Source organism: Mchenga conophoros, linkage group LG7 (genome assembly GCF_057382185.1).
Source record: "Mchenga conophoros isolate Kocher_MC1m ecotype Shallow Benthic linkage group LG7, M_conophoros_male_GT1.1, whole genome shotgun sequence".
In the NCBI taxonomy this organism is placed as follows: Eukaryota; Metazoa; Chordata; class Actinopteri; order Cichliformes; family Cichlidae; genus Mchenga; species Mchenga conophoros.
This window is the reverse complement of record NC_140532.1, coordinates 55,372,432-55,390,529: the sequence shown is the minus strand read 5'-3', so window position 1 is coordinate 55,390,529 and position 18,098 is coordinate 55,372,432. Positions and strand designations below refer to the sequence as shown.

Below are 18,098 nucleotides of genomic sequence, written 5' to 3'. Positions count from 1 at the left end.
CAGTGCTGTAGGAACCGAGACTGAAGAAAATCCCAGGTTCAGGGTTTGTGGACATTAGTTGTGTTGTTTAAATTATCGCCTTTATTCCTCCTGCATTATGAATAAAACTACGGAGAGGGAGAGACCTGGATGCTGCACGGCAGAGATATTTTATGAAGACCTCTCAGTAAAGAAAGGTGACTGATGTTCAAACCACTTCAGATGTTGGTCCTTGAAAAATATGTGTTGTGATGGTCTGTCAGCCTGCATAAACAGTTGCAACGCGCAAACAAACCCCACCCTGTCCTTTAAAAACAAACTAATAATTTCAGAAGTAAACATGTTATTATTAAACGCTTCATCCAAATTTCTATTTAATTATTCTCGTCTGATTTTGAAAGGTATTCCAATCTTTTTTATGCGCTGAATGACAAAAATCAGTCCTTCAGCACTTTACCATGCACAAAGCCTTTTTTTTATGCAGGCAAAAAGACAAAAAGGGGGTTTTATTGCTAAACTTTGTATGTGATGAAAATAAATTCCAGGGTGCAGGTAAGTGAACTTTACTTTGTCTTTCATTTTTTTCATTCAAAGTTAATGTTTTATTAGGACATTTTTGCTGCTCTGTTGGTGGGCTGCTTTTTAAGTTACTTTATAAAAGACAAATGTGTGTTTTGCCATTAGCTAAATGAGGTGATATGACTGCTGTCTGCACGACAGTGGAGAAGGAAGCAATTAAGGATCACAAAGAATGCGTCCTTAAATTTGATGCCACGTGATTGTTAGTAAGGTCAGCTGATTCTCACTGGGGGAAAAAAGGGAAGCCTGCTGCTGTCCTTGGTGCTTGCTGCCTTTGGTACCATGGACAGCTCCCTCATTTTTCTCCACAGGTGAGTGTCTCACTCTTTGGGTGGTGTTTAGCGTGCACAGAAGAGCAGAACAAAGCAAAAGCAAACAGAGCTTCTTTATACCCTTGCACAGCTGCATTCAAACTAGAGGTTTTCCTCACATGCTCTTTTCCCCACTGTGGGCTTTTTGTCTGTACCTCCCTGACCCCCCCCCCCCACACACACACACACACACACACACTCCATCTCAGTTTGTGGGCTAAAGGTCATTGAAGCTTGAGTAATTCAGGAAACTTATTCAGCCTCATCTCTACAAAAACCAGATCTGGCCAGGTTAAACCACAGATACCTGTAGAGTAAATCCACACTTGGATGTGTGGCATCATTTTGATAAGAAAAACACTCATTTTTGCTTAGAACACTAACACTAATTATACCTCGTGTCATAGCTGAAAGGCCGGAGGTTCCTTTAAACGCTCTACACACCATCAGTGTACCAATTTAGGAAGACAGTAAAAAGAGAAACTGAAGTAAGGAAAAAAACAAATAGGGTAGATAAGGAGAAAGAAAGAAAGAAAGAAAGAAAGAAAGAAAGAAAGAAAGCATTTTTTATACATAGCTTCTGCCATCATGATGCCTGTTTGGTAAAATGAAATAAAAAATATTGTGACCTATTTTTAAAAAAAATATTATCAATACTCTTTTAAATTTTATGCAATCAGTAAATATTCGTTATCTTAAAGCTAACACCTTCTTAGAACCTTTCATAGTAAAAGCACCTAAATGTTGATACAAGTATATTTCATAGATAGATCCTAACAGTTTTCCTTTCTTCCTCTGTTAAAACTAACAACCTTGTTGTTTGTCTGTTCCTCTAAATGTTATCTTGAATGGCCTTCAGTCGTGTAAAATGAGCCAAAATTCACACCTAATTTCATTCAAATGAGGCCCCATTATGCTTAAAACAGTCTCACCCAACACGAATTAGCGCATCGCATGTTTGCTTAACTGCAACTAACAAAACGAGGCTGTTGGTAAATATTGAAATTCCCTTCGATTGGTGGCCACTCTGTTAAAGCGCCGGGTGACCACGCTCTCCCTATTGATGAGCTCCTGCTAATCCATCGCATTTCCCTGCAAATAGCTTTCTGCATGAGAAAAGGCCCGCGTCCCCCCTCCTCCTCCTGTCTTCGCCCAGCACAGCCTTGTTCGGCTACTCCCTCTCCCAACAAGCTACTTCTAGTCCGATTCATTTCAGAGGCGTGCCCGTTGTACCTATGCACTGACATTTTCACGTTCATCGCCAGTAAAATGTTCTGACGTTCATAGTCTAACCTGCAACTGATGCATTCCCTTCTAAAGCCAGTGCCGTCTCCGTGACCCACCGTGAAACTTCCTCATGCCTGTTGGCCTCTATCAGCGCCACTACAAACACCCTGCATCCACGGCCTAGGTGTTTTCTGCTCAGGGTCCGCTCGGAGGCTACAGCTATGAACGTGTAACCATAACAACTGCGCTCTGATTGGCTCTTCTGGCACGGGAATTAACAAGGGCGTCATCCAATCTCAGCGCAGGAAGCGCGTCGCGCTGGCAAAACCTCGTGATAACCAAGGCACAGGGACGTGCAAGTGGCGACGTGAGGTGAGCCTGAAGGAAATTACTGGACCCCAAACAAAGCGTGAGCAAAAGGGATAAATTATTTAGAAGTAAACACGTTTAAAAAATGATGTTTTAACATTGAATTGGCGAGAAAACATGTCTGGTTTGGCCATTACGCAGTCCATCAGCTGGCGCAGCTGAATTTTTTTCTCCCCTCTTCTCCTCTGGATTTGTGGATTGTGACAAGTAGCAGGACAGCGACCAAACAGGACCAGGACTACAGCAGTTCTCGGGGATTGTCACTCCGCTGCCTTTGAACGACAGGTCCCTCCAGTTTTCGCCTGACAGCACACCTCTCTGAGCCAAGACGTTGTTCCGCGTAAACTCGGAGTGCCCAAGTCCGAGCAGCGCAGTCCGCGTGGGTAGGTCGGCACTCGGCGTCCTGCAGGCCGGCGATATGATGGTCCAGTGTGCCGGGTGCGAACGGCCCATCTTGGACCGGTTCCTCCTCAACGTGCTGGACAGAGCCTGGCACGCCAAGTGCGTCCAGTGCTGTGAGTGCAACTGCAACCTCACCGAGAAGTGCTTCTCCAGAGACGGAAAGCTCTATTGCAAAATTGACTTTTTCAGGTAACTGAATTTGGAATCAAGAGGTCTTCAAAAAAAAAAGAGAGGGAGAGAGAGAGAAAGAAAGAAATCACGCTTTGATTCAAGCATTCGTCAACACCTTTACAATAAGGGAAATTATTTTGGGGTTAAAGATTGATAAAAAAAAAAAAATAGAAGAACAGGATGAAGAAAAATACAAATTAAAGCCTGGCACATAAAGTCGAGCTCGGTGCGCTGGACTCAGGTCATAGGCCACGTTAACCCGTACTTGGATTTTTTTTTTTATGGTTAAAGGAATTTAAGATAAATCTAAAAGTATACATTTTCCCTTATTTGTTAATAATATCCGTAATTTTTAAAATGCATGATTTTTACCTATCTCTGTGTGGTGACATTTTTAGGAAATGATATGAACCGTGTGGCGTCAAAAGGGGCCTCTATTATAAAAGAATGGACATATAAATATATTGATTCTGTATCCTCGTGTATTCTGTGCTTATTTTTTTTTCTTTTCTTTAAAAAAAATCTATTTCCAGCTCCAGACAACACTTTTATTTCAAACACCCATTAGGCTATTAACCGGTTCACAATTTCCAAAAAGTGTTCCAGGTAATTGAGTGATAAGTGAAGCCCTTGTTTGTCACTCTCTTAGCATCATTTTCATTTGTATGTGTCAGTTATTTTCTCCCAAATTGTCTAATGACATGTAAGACACATCAGCCTTTGTTGGGACGGGGCTATTATTGGCCTCGCGCAGCCTTGGCCGTCATATTACCACAGGTCCCATCAAGCGGTGGATTTAAATGGCCAGCCATTAGCTAGGCGAAACAGTAATCACCCTAATGTGTCCATTTGTTGTGTAAGTAGAGTTGTGCCCTTTCGCTGGGGGAGGCTTGGTCACGCATGTGAAAAGCGGATAGTGATGCGATACCATTGTAAGTGAATGGAAAGGCAAGCACAGTGTTAAAACAATGCTCCACAACAAGGGTGTCTGCAGTCACCCAAAGGCTTAACCAGCCCCCGACAGGCGGACTTAAAATCCAGCTACAGCAGGCCCAAAGTGAGCCTTAAGCATCTGTTCAAACTCTTTCCATCAGTAAAGACATCTGGGCAGGCGAGAAATACTGTAAGCGTCACTCAGTCAAATGTGCTTTATCGCACTTCTTTTGAGAGTAATTAAAAAGAGAGAAAGGGGAAAAAACGGACTCACCCCGGCAAATGAGGAGGGGGAATTTTAGTGAATTTATTTTTGGGCTATTTGTGTATCAAATCGATGAGTCTTCCCACCCAGTGCTATTTAAGCGCGGGTGAATATGGATTAAGAGAAGATTTGCACGCTAAGATGCTCCTACTCTGCCTAATCCTATAATATATCCACGAGTACAATGTGTTGATTGTCACTAATACGTTTTGCGTGGGGTTATTGTCAGAGCACCTCAATCAAAATTAGGAAGGTTTTTTTTTTTTTAAAAAAAAAAACAACCTTTCTCTAAAGTCTTTTTCTAAATGATTTTAATGGCTATGTTATCAACACTCTCATAGAGAGAGGTGCTCTGGTTGAGTAATTACCTGTTACGTTTTATTTACTAAAAACGTTACAGTGGATTATTATTATTATTATTATTATTATTATTATTATTATTATTATGTGTTAGTGACATTTATATCACTTGCTAAACTAAAGGCGTTAAACCTGTTTATTCCTTCTAAATTAATATTATTTTAATACCAGCTTCTTTTTAGTATTAATGATTATATGATGGATGTGGGTAATTTCTAACAGACCCCTTTACGCGCTGCCGTCATAAAAAAAAAATCTCAATCTCACCTTCATTTTTCGTTTTCCGTGCAGGCGATTTGGCACTAAATGCGCTGGCTGTCTGCAGGGAATCTCGCCGAACGACTTGGTCCGCAAAGCTCGAAGCAAAGTGTTTCACCTAAACTGCTTCACCTGCATGGTGTGTAACAAACAGCTGTCCACGGGAGAAGAACTCTATGTGATAGACGAGAACAAGTTTGTGTGCAAAGATGATTATCTGAGCTCCGGGGCCATAAAGGAAGTCAACTTGAACTCAGGTAAGCGAAGCGACACCAGGCCTGCGCTGCGTTTTTGTCTCCCATTCAACAATAAGCAATGATAACAATAAGAGGGCTGCTGAGGGCGTTGTTTATTTTAATAACCGTGGAACCGATTTAAAAAGAAAGAAAGAAAGAAAGAAAGAAAGAAAGAAAGAAAGAAAGAAAGAAAGAAAGAAAGAAAGAAATCGGATGAATAAATTGGCAATCAGCATTTTAATAGACAAAAGAAAAGCAGAAGTGGCGGCTTTAAATATAAGTTGATGCTGAGCTTTTGCAGCATTCCGCGGAGAGCATCTCACAGTAACCTTATGAGATGAATACTTTCAATATTTACCTCCAAAGAACAATAGCTTTCTGTTATTATACGTCAGGGTCCACTGGGGATGAGTCTGTTGGTCTGGCCGTGTGTGCTGCTCCTCATTCCACTCTATTTATCCTTATAAAAAGCTCAGGAGGGCAGCAACTCCACTCCACACCCTATTTACTAAAGGTGTCACGCGTCCCTTTTTCATAAACCCTTTGTTTTGATCTCCAATATAAATCTCTTCATTTGCTCGCAAATGTAATATGGCTGCATGCCCGTATGTCATCTTTTTTTGTGTGCGTAAATTGGAGATGTTAGCAACTGTGGATTTTTATTTTTATTTTTTGGTATTATTTTGCGCATTTGTTTTTTGCGTTTTGTTTGATACTTCAGATATTATTTAAGAAAAATAAATATACAAATAAAGAAAGAAGGGAAAACAGAAACTGGGAGACAAAAATTCACCGAGGGGCGTAAAAAACGCATTTCATTTACCATTAGGTCAAGTTTCGGATGCGTAATAGTCAGCAACGCTTGTGTGCATCTCCAAGGCTGATTAAAACAGCCCCCCACCACCACCCACCGCACCCCGCCACCCCCCACCTTGACATTTCGGATCGTGACCTGACCTTCCTTCTTGTTTGTCCCCCCACCCATCCGCCCCGTCCCCCAGTGTCGTCGTGCACAGATAGGAGTTTATCGCCGGATCTGCAGGACCCAATACAGGACGACATAAAAGAGACGGACAATTCAACGTCCTCAGATAAGGAAACGAACAATATTGAGAACGAGGAGCAGAACTCTGGGGCCAAAAGGCGGGGGCCCCGGACCACCATCAAGGCCAAGCAGCTGGAAACGTTAAAGGCTGCTTTTGTTGCCACGCCGAAACCGACCCGGCACATTCGAGAACAGCTGGCACAGGAAACAGGGCTGAACATGCGCGTCATCCAGGTAAGATCAGCTGTGTTGTTTGTGGATCGCTGGAACTTTTTTTTCTTCGATTCAGATGAGGGAGGGATCTGCGGCGACACGGACAGATTAGAGACAGATGACACATTATAAATCAAAGGAATTACTTTTTAATTTTACTGAAATGTGCAGACATTTAATTGAAAGCCTCATCATCTATTAGTGAAATGCCAAAACACGATGCGGACTATTAGATGAATATATGCCACATTTAAACGAACCCCACCACCTGCTGTATGTAAACTGTCTTCCTTGTTTGTTTATTTTGGCTTTATTTTTGTGTTGTGGAAGTATTTCATGAAATATATGGATTTGGTTGATTTTATTTTGTACTGTAGCATTTTTTTTCCTAGCTTGTAAAACCCCCCAAAAAACAGTCCAACATATGGAACTGCAGGCAGCATGGTGCCTAAAATGAGAGTTTCATGTTTGCATTAACAGTAGATTCACAATATGCAGAAAAGCATTGTTTTTAATGTTCACACTTACTTATTTTATTATTTATTTATGATTGACTTTTATAGAAATATGGTTACAACATTTGATACTTTTATTTAAACGCAAGTTGTTTTTTTAAATTACTGCATTCAAAATCATAAATCACACTTTATTTTTTCTATAAAAAAGAGTCTCCTACTTGCTTGTAATTTCAGCATAAAAACATCAAAGCACACTTTGAACTTACACTAATACATTTTATTGATGCATGAGAAATACATTATTTGTAAAAGAATTTCCTTTTTTGGGGTGCAGACTGTGTTTGTTTCAGCAATAACATGTGATGCACAGCCATGAAATTAGTGAAAGGTTAGCTTTGTTTTTGCCAAAGGTAAGAGGAAACCCACATACAAACATGTTGTGCAATACAACACAAGCATACACTGTGTTTGGACCTCTCTGCCATCCTCAAAACACACACACAGACACACATGCAAGCACACATGCTTGATGCCTGGGTGCAGACTGTGTTAGGATGATTAGCACCATCTCTGCCAACTGTGATGTGGCTTTTTGTGCACTCACTGTAATTATCGCTGATTTCACAGATTTACATACCACCCTCCCCTTTCCCACCTCTCCGCTCTTACTCACTTACAGCCCGTGCCTCTCCACCGCTTCATCTATATCATAAACTGCAGCCAGCATGTGCGAGTGTGCAGCAACAGAGCTCAATCGCTCAATGAATCAATCAATCATTCAATGAACCAGCAAACCAGTCGATATATCAGTCAGTCAGTCTGGGCTGCGATAAGCCCCCCCCCCACCCCCCCACCTCCCCATTCCACCTCTGCACCCTCCGCCTGTGTGTGTTGCTCGGAGCCAAAATGGAGGCTGCGTTTCGTCATCTTCCTCCCTGTTCAGTGTGTGTTAAATACCATTGCTCTCAACGCAGGGAGCCCTGTGAGCCACGCTGCTTCTCCAGCATGCGTATGTAATCCCTAAGCAACGCTCTCTCAAGGGAAGCGAGAGCATTTCCATAAAAATGTACCCTACAGTTAGATGATTGTTCTCAATAAGCAGGTGTTGCGTTTGCCGCTGGAGCACAGAGTGCAGAGCCTAAGTAGTTTTAGGTGTATGTGTGGAAGGGGATATGTGTGTGTGTGTGTGTGTGTGTTTTTCTTTTTTTTGTGAGTGTGTTTTTGTTAATCTGTAGCACAGTGGGATTCTCCCTCTGGCATAGCCTAGCTGGTGTGAACATAGATCATTATGCAGCAGTGAAGCAAAGGCGAAACGAGATGTGTTATGTGCTTATAATTCAAAGACATTCTTCCATATGATGCACCGTTTTGCAATTTTGAAACCCTCCTTTGTTTGTCTTTGAAAGACAGTTTATTTAATCTCAGTGGTTTAACTTCATATGGCTTTGTATTTGGGGCCGTTGATATTACTTTGCTATTCATCTGAAATTTGCAACAGGAAACTGCCATCATCACTGGAAAAATGGAGCAGAAATTGTTCCTTTCTTGTTATTATTCAGTCATCGCTGGCTTTCCTAATTTTTCATTTTGATCCTTTTGTGCTTTTTTGACATGAACTCTAACACTGTAGCACAAAACGCCTCCCGATTCATTATGTGCAAACAACGATTTGATTATACCTATGTAATTCTTGTGTCGCACTGCAGAATGTTCATATGAGATTGAGTTCTTTGACTTTTTCTGTTAATGGCATTTTTATGGGTTTTTATACTTTAAAAACCCATAGAACCCATCAAGTCATTTTTGAAGCTGAATTTCAAGCATTTACACCTCAATTAATACAAATGAAAACAGGCCACAGCTAATTGTGGTACAGTAAATACAGTTCAAAATGGGTGCAGAGGTGCCAGATAATTGGGAGGCAAGTACGTTGTGTCATTTCTGGGAAATAGTTTGCAGCTTCTGAATAAAAGCTCTTTAAAGGAATCAATTCATTTGAATTTAATTGTGAAATTTGAAAGTGGTGCAAACTTTGCAACATTGAGCATTAACAGTAAGAAAAACCCTTAAAACGATTAGTTGGTCCATATGTAATTGTTTTAGCTTTTCAATTGTGGTTCACAGATTTTTTTTTTGTTTTGTTTTTGATCACACCCCAGTGTTACTCTCACATCGACATCATTTGTGCGTTTTTACAAGCTCTGCAAGGTTTACTACAGTTTGAGTGAATGGTGATTTGAAAAAGGATGACAATAAACTACAAATTTGTAAAAAAAAAAAAAAAAAGAAAAAAAAGAAAGAAAGAAAAAAGATGAGATCGGCTGATAACTCAGACCCTGGTTTGTTTCAGGTCTGGTTCCAGAACAGAAGATCCAAAGAACGGAGAATGAAGCAGCTGAGTGCTCTGGGCGCCCGACGGCATGCCTTCTTCAGGGGCCCGAGGAGGATGAGGCCGCTGGGAGGCAGGCTGGAAGACCCAGACATCTTAGGACCTGGAGCCTACGGTTACTATGGAGGTAAGAAATGAACGCTGTGACAACAGATGCAGTGCTAGCACAAATTTAGTGCACACTTCTTGCTGTGTCTTTAAATACACTCAGATACCACACCTGCAGGTTCTTTACCTCTTGCAATATTAATGCGCAATATGGAGCAAGTGCAATAGCAAATATAATCTGTATCCCTGGTTTCACACTCAAAAAAAGGTGATATTGTGTAAGCAAACTGCAGTTCTGAGGAAAGCAGGTGCCTGGAGGATGTTTTTCACATTGCAAGTATATCACATAAATCTGCTATATATTAGAATACAGGTGGAGCCCCAGTGTACTTTATTGGATCATTTGCTTTCACATTACTTTCTTGAATCCACTCATCTTTTGTTCAGAGATGAAATGATCAGGACTTGAGTCTAAGTCTAATCTCGTGCACGCTGCACTCAGTTTGTGTGGTACACAATAACCAGCTAAGAAGCTTTTAACTGTTAACTGTTCCGAGCACAGCTCTGTAGTCTGGTTATCTCAGCGCGCCCAGAGGAATGTAAATAAAGTTTCAATCCTGTTGAACTGTCACATTTGTTACATAGCTAGGAGAGAAAATGCTAGATAGGAGCACATATGTTCCAGTGGGACACTTTGCAAACAAAGCTTGCAGCATGGGTGGCATGACTGAAGTGTCATTTTTTTATTTATTTATTTATTTATTTTGGCCTTTCAGAATGGTGAACTTCAAAAATGGCACCTGTAATGGCTCCACTATATTTGTGAGAATTGATTTCTGTGCCATTCAGCAATAGAAACACGTCTCCCTTCTTGTCTCTCTTAACTTTTATTCAGCATGAAGTTGCACCTAATAACCCTTTCCAAGATCACAACTTGTGAGTGTCATTAACTTTCTGAAAAGTAGCTAGCTTCCGTCTTAAAAACACAGCTGTGAGAGAAGAATACTTGTTCAAAGAAAGAAAGGGTGAGTTCGATAAGGATGTAAAAATGAATAGAAGATTTATTCATTTTAAAGAGAGATGCATTCATTTTAACCAAAGCCAGACACATACCTCCATACAGGAATATATTTAGCTATTGCTATATAAGATAAGCTAGACTTATTAGTGCACTAATATACTGACCATTCTAATGCAAATAACTACAACGAACAACACCCTGATGAAATATTTCTGCTGCCACAAGGGGAAAACAAGGCATGCATTTGCACTTATAGTCCAAAGGTTTCATAAAAAAAGGAGTTGGTTTGTTGCTGAAATAGATTCTCCAGTTGGTGTAGAGATTGTCAAAAAAACATTGCTTTTTAAAGGTCATAAAAAAATAAAGAGAAAAAAGACCCTTTGCTTCAAAAGAAAATAATCTCAAGACAAAAGAGCGAGATAACAACACAGCGCTAACGCAACAGCCGCCCCACACTGTACTGCAGGAATAAAGCCGATGCACCTGTCATGCATATCAGCAGTTTGTTTTTGATGGACAGTCTGTGAGCTGCTGTTTCCATACAGCACCTCCTGCACCTCTACCTGAAGGGCCCTGGCATTGAGGATACAATAAACCGGAGCCATCAAGGCTGCAACACAGGGAGTGGGAGGGGAAAAGAGAGGACAAAAAACCTCCATCCCTCGCTCTCATGTCTCTCGCTTTCTTTGCACTCTGCTTTTCACACCCTTTTGTCCCACGGCAGCGCAGGCCAGCCTGCTTGCCTTTATCTAAGCTCGCTGCCTCCTCGTGTTCCTCTGCTGCTGTTCAGAGCGAGCGATGCCTGTGTGTGTGGTATGATGCATCTGCATGTATGAGTGTAATTATAGTTTGCAGAGCTGACACTCCCCTCAGCACCTACCCTGGTCTCTCTCTCTCTCTTTCATCCGCACACACATGAACACACCACAAGACAAGCTTTTTGCTTATCCCCAAGGTCAGCTGAACTAGCAGGAGCCTGTTTGGGAAATCTAACAATTAGCTTGTTTGCAAAACCTTTGATTATACCTCCTGATAATTTATAACAAATAAATAAAACAAAATTACACACTACGACAAATAAATGCAGATTTTACAATTAGGCCGAATGTTTCTTGAGGTATAACCTGTTAGTTCTCGAGCCTCCCCGTTTCGACTGAAATAGCAGCGAGAAGAACATATGGTAGGAGTGGAGAAATGTTAGTGTAGCATCTGGGGCACGGGGATAAAACCTGTCATCGATCTCGGTTCACGGCGGTGCTGAAACCGAATAGATTTAATGCAACTCTGGGAGTTTGGAATGAGAAACAGGAGGCAGTTGAAGGTTTGTAGTAATTGTTGATTAGTAGATGCAAAGAGTGTATAAAGTAACAGGCTATTTGTTAAGCCAATCAATTCTTTCTAAACTGTTTTGGTCATTGCTTATGATGAACAACACACGAAATAGAAAATCACTTAATATTTAATCATTTTAAAAATCACCTTCCAGACTTTTTGCAGTGCAAGCACTGCCTGTGGCTACTTGTCATCTGAGTCCACTGTGCTGGCTGTAGTGGAAGAATAATTGCAGTGCCTGTTTGAAAGCATAGCTGTGTTGATTTAAGATCGATTCATTTTGTTTTTTCTAATAATAGGGGCACATATTCATATAATTTAAGTTTCTTGTATGTAAGGAACAGGTTAGCTTAAAGCTCAATATACAACCTTGGGAACAGCTATAGTCTGTCTTAGTTATTAGATTAAATCTTCCTGTCTGCAACATTAAATCTCAAAAAGTACAAATACAAACCCTTTTTCAGGTCGACTGCTGTATATAGGATATGAGCTCCCCTGAAAACACGATTTGCAACATTTTGGGTGGTCTCTAAAATACTGACAATATACTACTGTTGCGATTCTGCATGTAGAATTAAGCTATTATATTGCATGACTACGTGCAATCACAGTTTAATGTGAATTCTTATGGGTGGATTTGTTTCCTTCAGTCAGAGCTAGCATTTTCTTTTCCACTGTTTGTGCTGAGCTGGTCAAAAGAAGTCTTTGTGCTAAGCTAAGCTGAGTGGAACTGCCCTTTGGTGATTGCATTACATCTATGAGACAACCTCAAGAGTAGCATGGGCTGCCCTTAATAATAGCCTTGGCAAGACGAGTGTTCATCTTAAAGACCATAGTTGTTGCCAGTTTAAAACACTAAATGCACCATACACACTACATGCAAAGAAGTTACAGGGAGTTTGCAGGGTTGATTCAGTAAATGGTTGCCGGCTTCATATCTGCTACATTATTTGATATGTTTAAATTTAGTATAGGTTTCTCATTTGTAGCCGAGACCAGAAGGTCATATTTTGTGTTTCGACTGGCAGATTTCCAGGTACTCTGGATCAAAAGACCATCTTATAAGCGATGATAATCCCTTAGAAAGTTGTTTTAATTATGCAGTCAACAGGGATAGTCTTTGGGGATGTCACTGTTTATTTTTGACACTCAAAACTCTTCTTCTACTATGGGAACCAGAAACAAAATTGTGCTGTAGAAGTACGAGCGAGGAAACAAAGAGATGTCTGAAACCTCTAAGAGACATAAGCATGCCAGTCAGTGTCATAGGTTAACCAGGAAATATTTATTTATCCAAGTATGCAATGAAGAACATCTTTGAAAGCAACAAAATCTGTTATTAATGTGTCAGTTGTTTGCTCTTTGTTCGCTTTGAAGTGAACGCCAGGAGAAGGTGCAGACATTTTCGGCAAGACGAACCACGACCTGGCTCAGAGTGTTATAGAGGAAGCATTTTAAACATGAAGGTTCTGCAACAGATATATTTTTAGCCATTCTGTATGATGCATCTAGTTTGCACTTTCTGCACTATAAGAGTAAATCTACTCTTATAGGTGTAACAACATGTTGCACAAAAATCTGTGCAATCAAAAGATTAATTCTATTGATGACAAAATATTTGGCTTTTTTTAATAATGTGACTAACGGTCCAAAAAGTCACAATGACCTGCTTTCATTTCATGATTATCACAGTAATGAAAAATTCACTTGTAACCATAAGCTAATCTATAACTTTGCTGTTTGTTGTATTTTATTTATTGGGAATTAATTAGCCTTCAAGTGGCTGAATAGGGTCATGACTGAAATCTTTCCCACCACATATTGTTGATCTATTTACAACTTGTTGTAGTTTATGTATAAAATATTTTTTAATAATATATTTTTTTCTGTTAATTATGGATTCCTGGCTAACAGAGCTAGAGTAGAAAGATTAACTACTGCAGAAGCATTAAGGCGAATACTCAATGCCCAAAGTGCTGATGGAGATGAATGGGTTAATGCTGTTAATTCATAAAAATGACTGAAACCCATAATTATTTACATTAGAAATTCTGAGAATGTCAAATAAATGAAAGAGTACAGGTATGCTGAATGACCTCACTCGGTCATTTTCATAATTAGGTAGTTTGGTTGCATGAGGGTTGAAGTCCAAAAGCAAATTCAAGGTTGTGGCGAGAGATTTGGGAAATAAATGTGTACAAAAACATACAGAATGAGCAGTTATACAGTTATTTATGATACTAATCTAATACAATATTAACATAACATTGATAATAAACCTTTAAATATCATGGTTGTCATCGGGGCTTTGCTATCGTGACACTGGATACAAACACAGTGGGAACATGGCAAGATGGAGTCACGCTGACACGATGCTGAAAGCACGATGTAGTGGACAAAACAGTGGAGAGAGGTATAAATAAAAAGGAGAAATAGCATGAAAAAAAGATTTCTAACGACATTTTAATGCCATTCTCCTTTTCTAACTTTTAACATCTGAGCTGTTCTTGCTAATTTTGCTTTTTTATTTTTTACTTTTTCAAAATTGATTTTGTGTCGTGAAGTGTTGGTCAGATGAAATGAATAAAAAGATGTCAAACTGTGTGGGACATCTGGTGTTGACCTCTGACATTTCTTTTGGACTGGTTGAATAATAATAAAAATAGCCATCAAATAATTCTTTGCTGAGTGATCAACACTAAAGTAGAGAAACCACCCGTAGTTCAGCAAATAACCACAACCCAGTAATGTAGAAGCAAGCGACAGCGCTGGTGTTTGTCATCAGACCTGACAGAGAGAAGCAGCCGACAGGACATGGCAGGGCTGCAGGGAAGCTGGAATCTCATTTTGGAATTTCTCATCCAAATCCAGAAGTTTCTGTAGGGGAATCCATCGAGGTACACGCATGGCTGCGAGCTGAATGAGGGAGAGGGAGATGAATGCACTGTGTAAGAGGCGAGAGAACTGAGGTGGAGAGGTGTGGAGTTGTTTATACACTCAAATGAGGCTGTTGGAGACCGGTTGGTTGGGAATTGGACATGATCAATTTCACCACTTAGGTAGGGGTGGAGCCGTGTGTATAAATGTAGACTGCTTGGGGGAACTGTAAGTGTTTTATGTATCTGATAGAAAGTCTAACCACATGTGTTCTCTTCTTACACCACAGAATACCAAGGTGACTATTATGGACCAGGGACCAACTACGACTTCTTTCCCCATGGCCCTCCATCATCACAGGCTCAATCTCCAGCTGACTCCCCCTACATCCTGGGCTCTGGTCCCGGAGCGATGGAGGGTTCAGGCCACCACCCGTCAGATGACCAAAGGTTCACGGACATGATCTCCCATGCGGAAACTCCCAGTCCAGAGCCGGGCTTACCAAACTCACTTCAGCCTGTCCCGGGGGAGGCATTCGGGGGTGGGCCCAGTCCTCCTTTCTCCTTGGCCAGTAATTCCAGTTACAGCGCTCCAATGTCCCACCAAGGCCAGGAGATGGGAGAAACCACCGCTTGGTAAAGGACAAAAACACAGGGACCATTGCCTAGGCTGAATGTCAGCCTAGTTAATTCAGGAGATGAATTAAAAAAACAAACAAAACAAACAAAAAAAAAACCATTGTGGGGTGAAAATTACAGCTCAGATTTTTATGGACTGATTTTCACAACTGATGAACTGATGGACAGAATCAAGAATGGGATAGCTTGTAGGAGAACGTAATATTTGCTGCCCAGTAGACACTCCAAAGCATATCCCTTCCTGGATTACTGGACTTGAAATATATATATTTAAAAAGAAAAAAAAATGCGATTCCACCCAGCAAAAGTGCTTCTCGCCTTCCCCTTGACGTTAATGACGGTATCATCTAATAGGGAGAAATGCCAAAGGGGACATGTTTAGTTCTCTTAGTTTCTCACCACCTTCTTTAAGACATTGCTTCAAAGCAGTATTAGTTTCCATTCTGTTGCTCTTCAATGCCACTTCACGCTCAGCATAACAAAGGAGCCGGTTTTGATACATGCTTTAATGTTCATCTACAAACACGCCTGTTTCAATCGAGGCAGCTTATTTTAAACATTCGCCAACATGTCAAATCAAACAAAAGCTGCCACTTGATAGACACGCTGACACCTCCAGCACGGCACTGACATTCTCTAGCCCACGTCTCAGCTATAAGTCCCTTAATGCACACAAAGCGTTCTTGATCATAGCTCAAAAGAAGGATGTCTATACCATTATTCAAAACACGGACACAATTATACAGACACTTGTACCCACACACACACACATACACACACACGGACAAATCTCACACCCATCGAAGCGGCCCTGATAGTTCTGCTCTGCACACTGCTTCACCTGACCTTCCTTTTGTTACTGTCCCTTTTAAAAAACATGTTTTAATGGAATTGATTTTCAAAAGAACATTGAACCCATAATGGAGAATGTCCTTCAACAGCTGAGGTCTCCTTCCTCTAAAGAGAGAAAACAAAAGAGGGGGCAGACAACATCTGTGACATTACCGCTGTCTGCTCCGAAGCACTCGTTGCCATCTAGTGGCCACATTTTTAAGGCACAGAGAATTAAAATAAGCTCAAAAGCGGCAGACTCGGGTTGTGTGTGTGTGTTTGTGTCTATCACTGTGTGTGTGAACATCTTTGTGCTTCAAAGGACAAATTCTCTGCATTTTATTTCAGACCGATCAGGGCCAAGTGTCACCACAGCTGCTATTTGAAAAGTCCGCCTTTGTGAAAACATATTAAAAGAAAGAATGATTATTTTTTGTCTCTCAATTCCTAATTTCAACTCCATGTCATTCTTTACTCTCTCAGCTCAATCTCATCTCTACACAAAATGTCTCAAACAGACCACATCTAACACGAGGAATGCTGTTTTTTTCTGCAATGAGTTAGCTCTACTTGAAATTTTGTTTTCAGATCGTCTGTATTTCCTTTCAACATTGTTTCAGATGTAGGAAGAATGTGTCTTTTTTTCTGTTGTATGGAGATATTCTTGGATACAGGACTGAGTGGGAGCTTGTCTGTGTCTTTCTGAACGCTTGCGAGTGTGTATGCTTGTTCGTGTGTGTGTGTGTGTGTGTGTGTGTGTGTGTGTAGATTTATGGGGGGGAATTGGGGCAAGGCTGTATTATTTCTATGTAAATAGCACTGGTAATAAAACCTTCTCTTATAACTTGAAGATCTGGTTTCTTGTTTAGTGTCGTCACACATCTTTTCTTTAATTTGCTGTAAAGCAAAGCAGTACTAGCATGATTTCAAAGCAGCCATAATTTGCTTTAGCTACTCATTAAGTTTGAGAGAACAATATCGCACTCTTAACTCAGCTACACCTGTTTAGCATTTACTGTGCTGATAATGATTACAATAAGAAAAATGATTAGCTTGTTAAAATTATGCATTACAGTAAAACTAACAGCCCAATAAAATACAAAGCAGTTCATATTAGCTTGATCCCAATCAGCTATAACACATATATCTTTGTTAGGACATTTTATAAAAAATTAATCAGTTGTAACACTTTTGATGTTACTGATACTGCTGAGGACACTTATGGATAAATTCAATTTTAGGGTGGTTGCCAGCCTCAACACATGCAAGAATTCACTGCAATGCAGTGGCGAGCACTTTGACTACTTGTTTTACCAATTGTGTTTATCGTGTGTGGATTAAATGCACATTTATTTACTTTTTCAACTATGAGGTTAGAAACACAACATTAGCATTTGATTAGCTTACAAAAATTGCCGTGATGAATATCTTACCCATATGGAAACGATATATATAAATCTTATAAAGTTTGTATCTGTCTTGTGTGAAACTTGTATGAAAAGCATACAAGAGTGAAAATAGATATAAGATCCCTTGAAAAGTTATATAAATGAAACTTGTATGTTTTGGATACTTACTAAAACAATATATGAAAGTAATGAGAAAGTGGCCACTTTCATGAGTAAATGAAGTAGGCCACATCTTATGCAAGTCTTTTGTAAGTTTTTACTATTTCTTTTCCATACTGGTAGCTACCAGCTACCAATAACCAGCTAGTTGGTAACTTGACTCTCTCTGATATCTGCTGTTCCAGTGGGTTTGTGAGGGGTTGTTCACTGCTAGCTAGGGGTGCAACGATACTCGTATCGATATTGAACTGTTCGATACAGTGTTTTCGGTTCGGTACGCATATGCATCGAACAATACAAAATTTTAATTTATTTTATCAACTTTTCTTCTGACGATGCTGTCCGTGTTGAGAGCTCAGTGGATCTGCATTCGACTACTCCGCCTAGGCTGCACTGTCGAGCGCAGATCCACTAAGGGCAGCGCAAGCTAGCAAGACAGAAGCTAAGCACGTTGCAACATGGCAAATTGAACCTCCCCCACCCTCATTCAGATCTGGCCTTTGGAACTATTGTGGTCTTCATGTGAAGTATGACCCTGAAGGTAAGCACGTCATGGACTAAAGTAAAACAGTATGTTGGATGTGCCAC

At 40.4% G+C, this 18,098-nt stretch overlaps 1 protein-coding gene across 2 annotated transcripts; it reads left to right on the top strand.

Annotated features, from left to right (window-relative positions):
* Nucleotides 1–2,367: 2,367 nt before the first annotated feature.
* Nucleotides 2,368–16,756, top strand: lhx5 (LIM homeobox 5). Of its 2 annotated transcripts, none has more exons than XM_085280262.1 (6): nucleotides 2,368–2,468; nucleotides 2,677–3,056; nucleotides 4,888–5,111; nucleotides 6,092–6,369; nucleotides 9,157–9,322; nucleotides 14,763–16,756. In XM_085280262.1, the coding sequence occupies exons 2-6, from the start codon at nucleotides 2,884–2,886 to the stop codon at nucleotides 15,110–15,112; spliced, it is 1,191 nt and encodes a 396-aa protein (XP_085136388.1). In that variant the 5' UTR covers nucleotides 2,368–2,468; nucleotides 2,677–2,883; the 3' UTR covers nucleotides 15,113–16,756. The 2 variants fall into 2 exon arrangements, with proteins under 2 accessions (XP_085136388.1, XP_085136387.1); XM_085280261.1 differs by lacking the exon at nucleotides 2,368–2,468 and adding an exon at nucleotides 2,486–2,505.
* Nucleotides 16,757–18,098: the final 1,342 nt, after the last annotated feature.

Bases quoted from the DNA above. Each gene is read 5' to 3' on its own strand.
- lhx5 (XM_085280262.1), top strand. From the start codon at position 2,884: ATGATGGTCCAGTGTGCCGGGTGCGAACGGCCCATCTTGGACCGGTTC. The intron at 3,057-4,887 runs GTAACTGAATTT...TTTTCCGTGCAG, and splicing joins TGCAAAATTGACTTTTTCAG to GCGATTTGGCACTAAATGCG. The intron at 6,370-9,156 runs GTAAGATCAGCT...GGTTTGTTTCAG, and splicing joins TGAACATGCGCGTCATCCAG to GTCTGGTTCCAGAACAGAAG.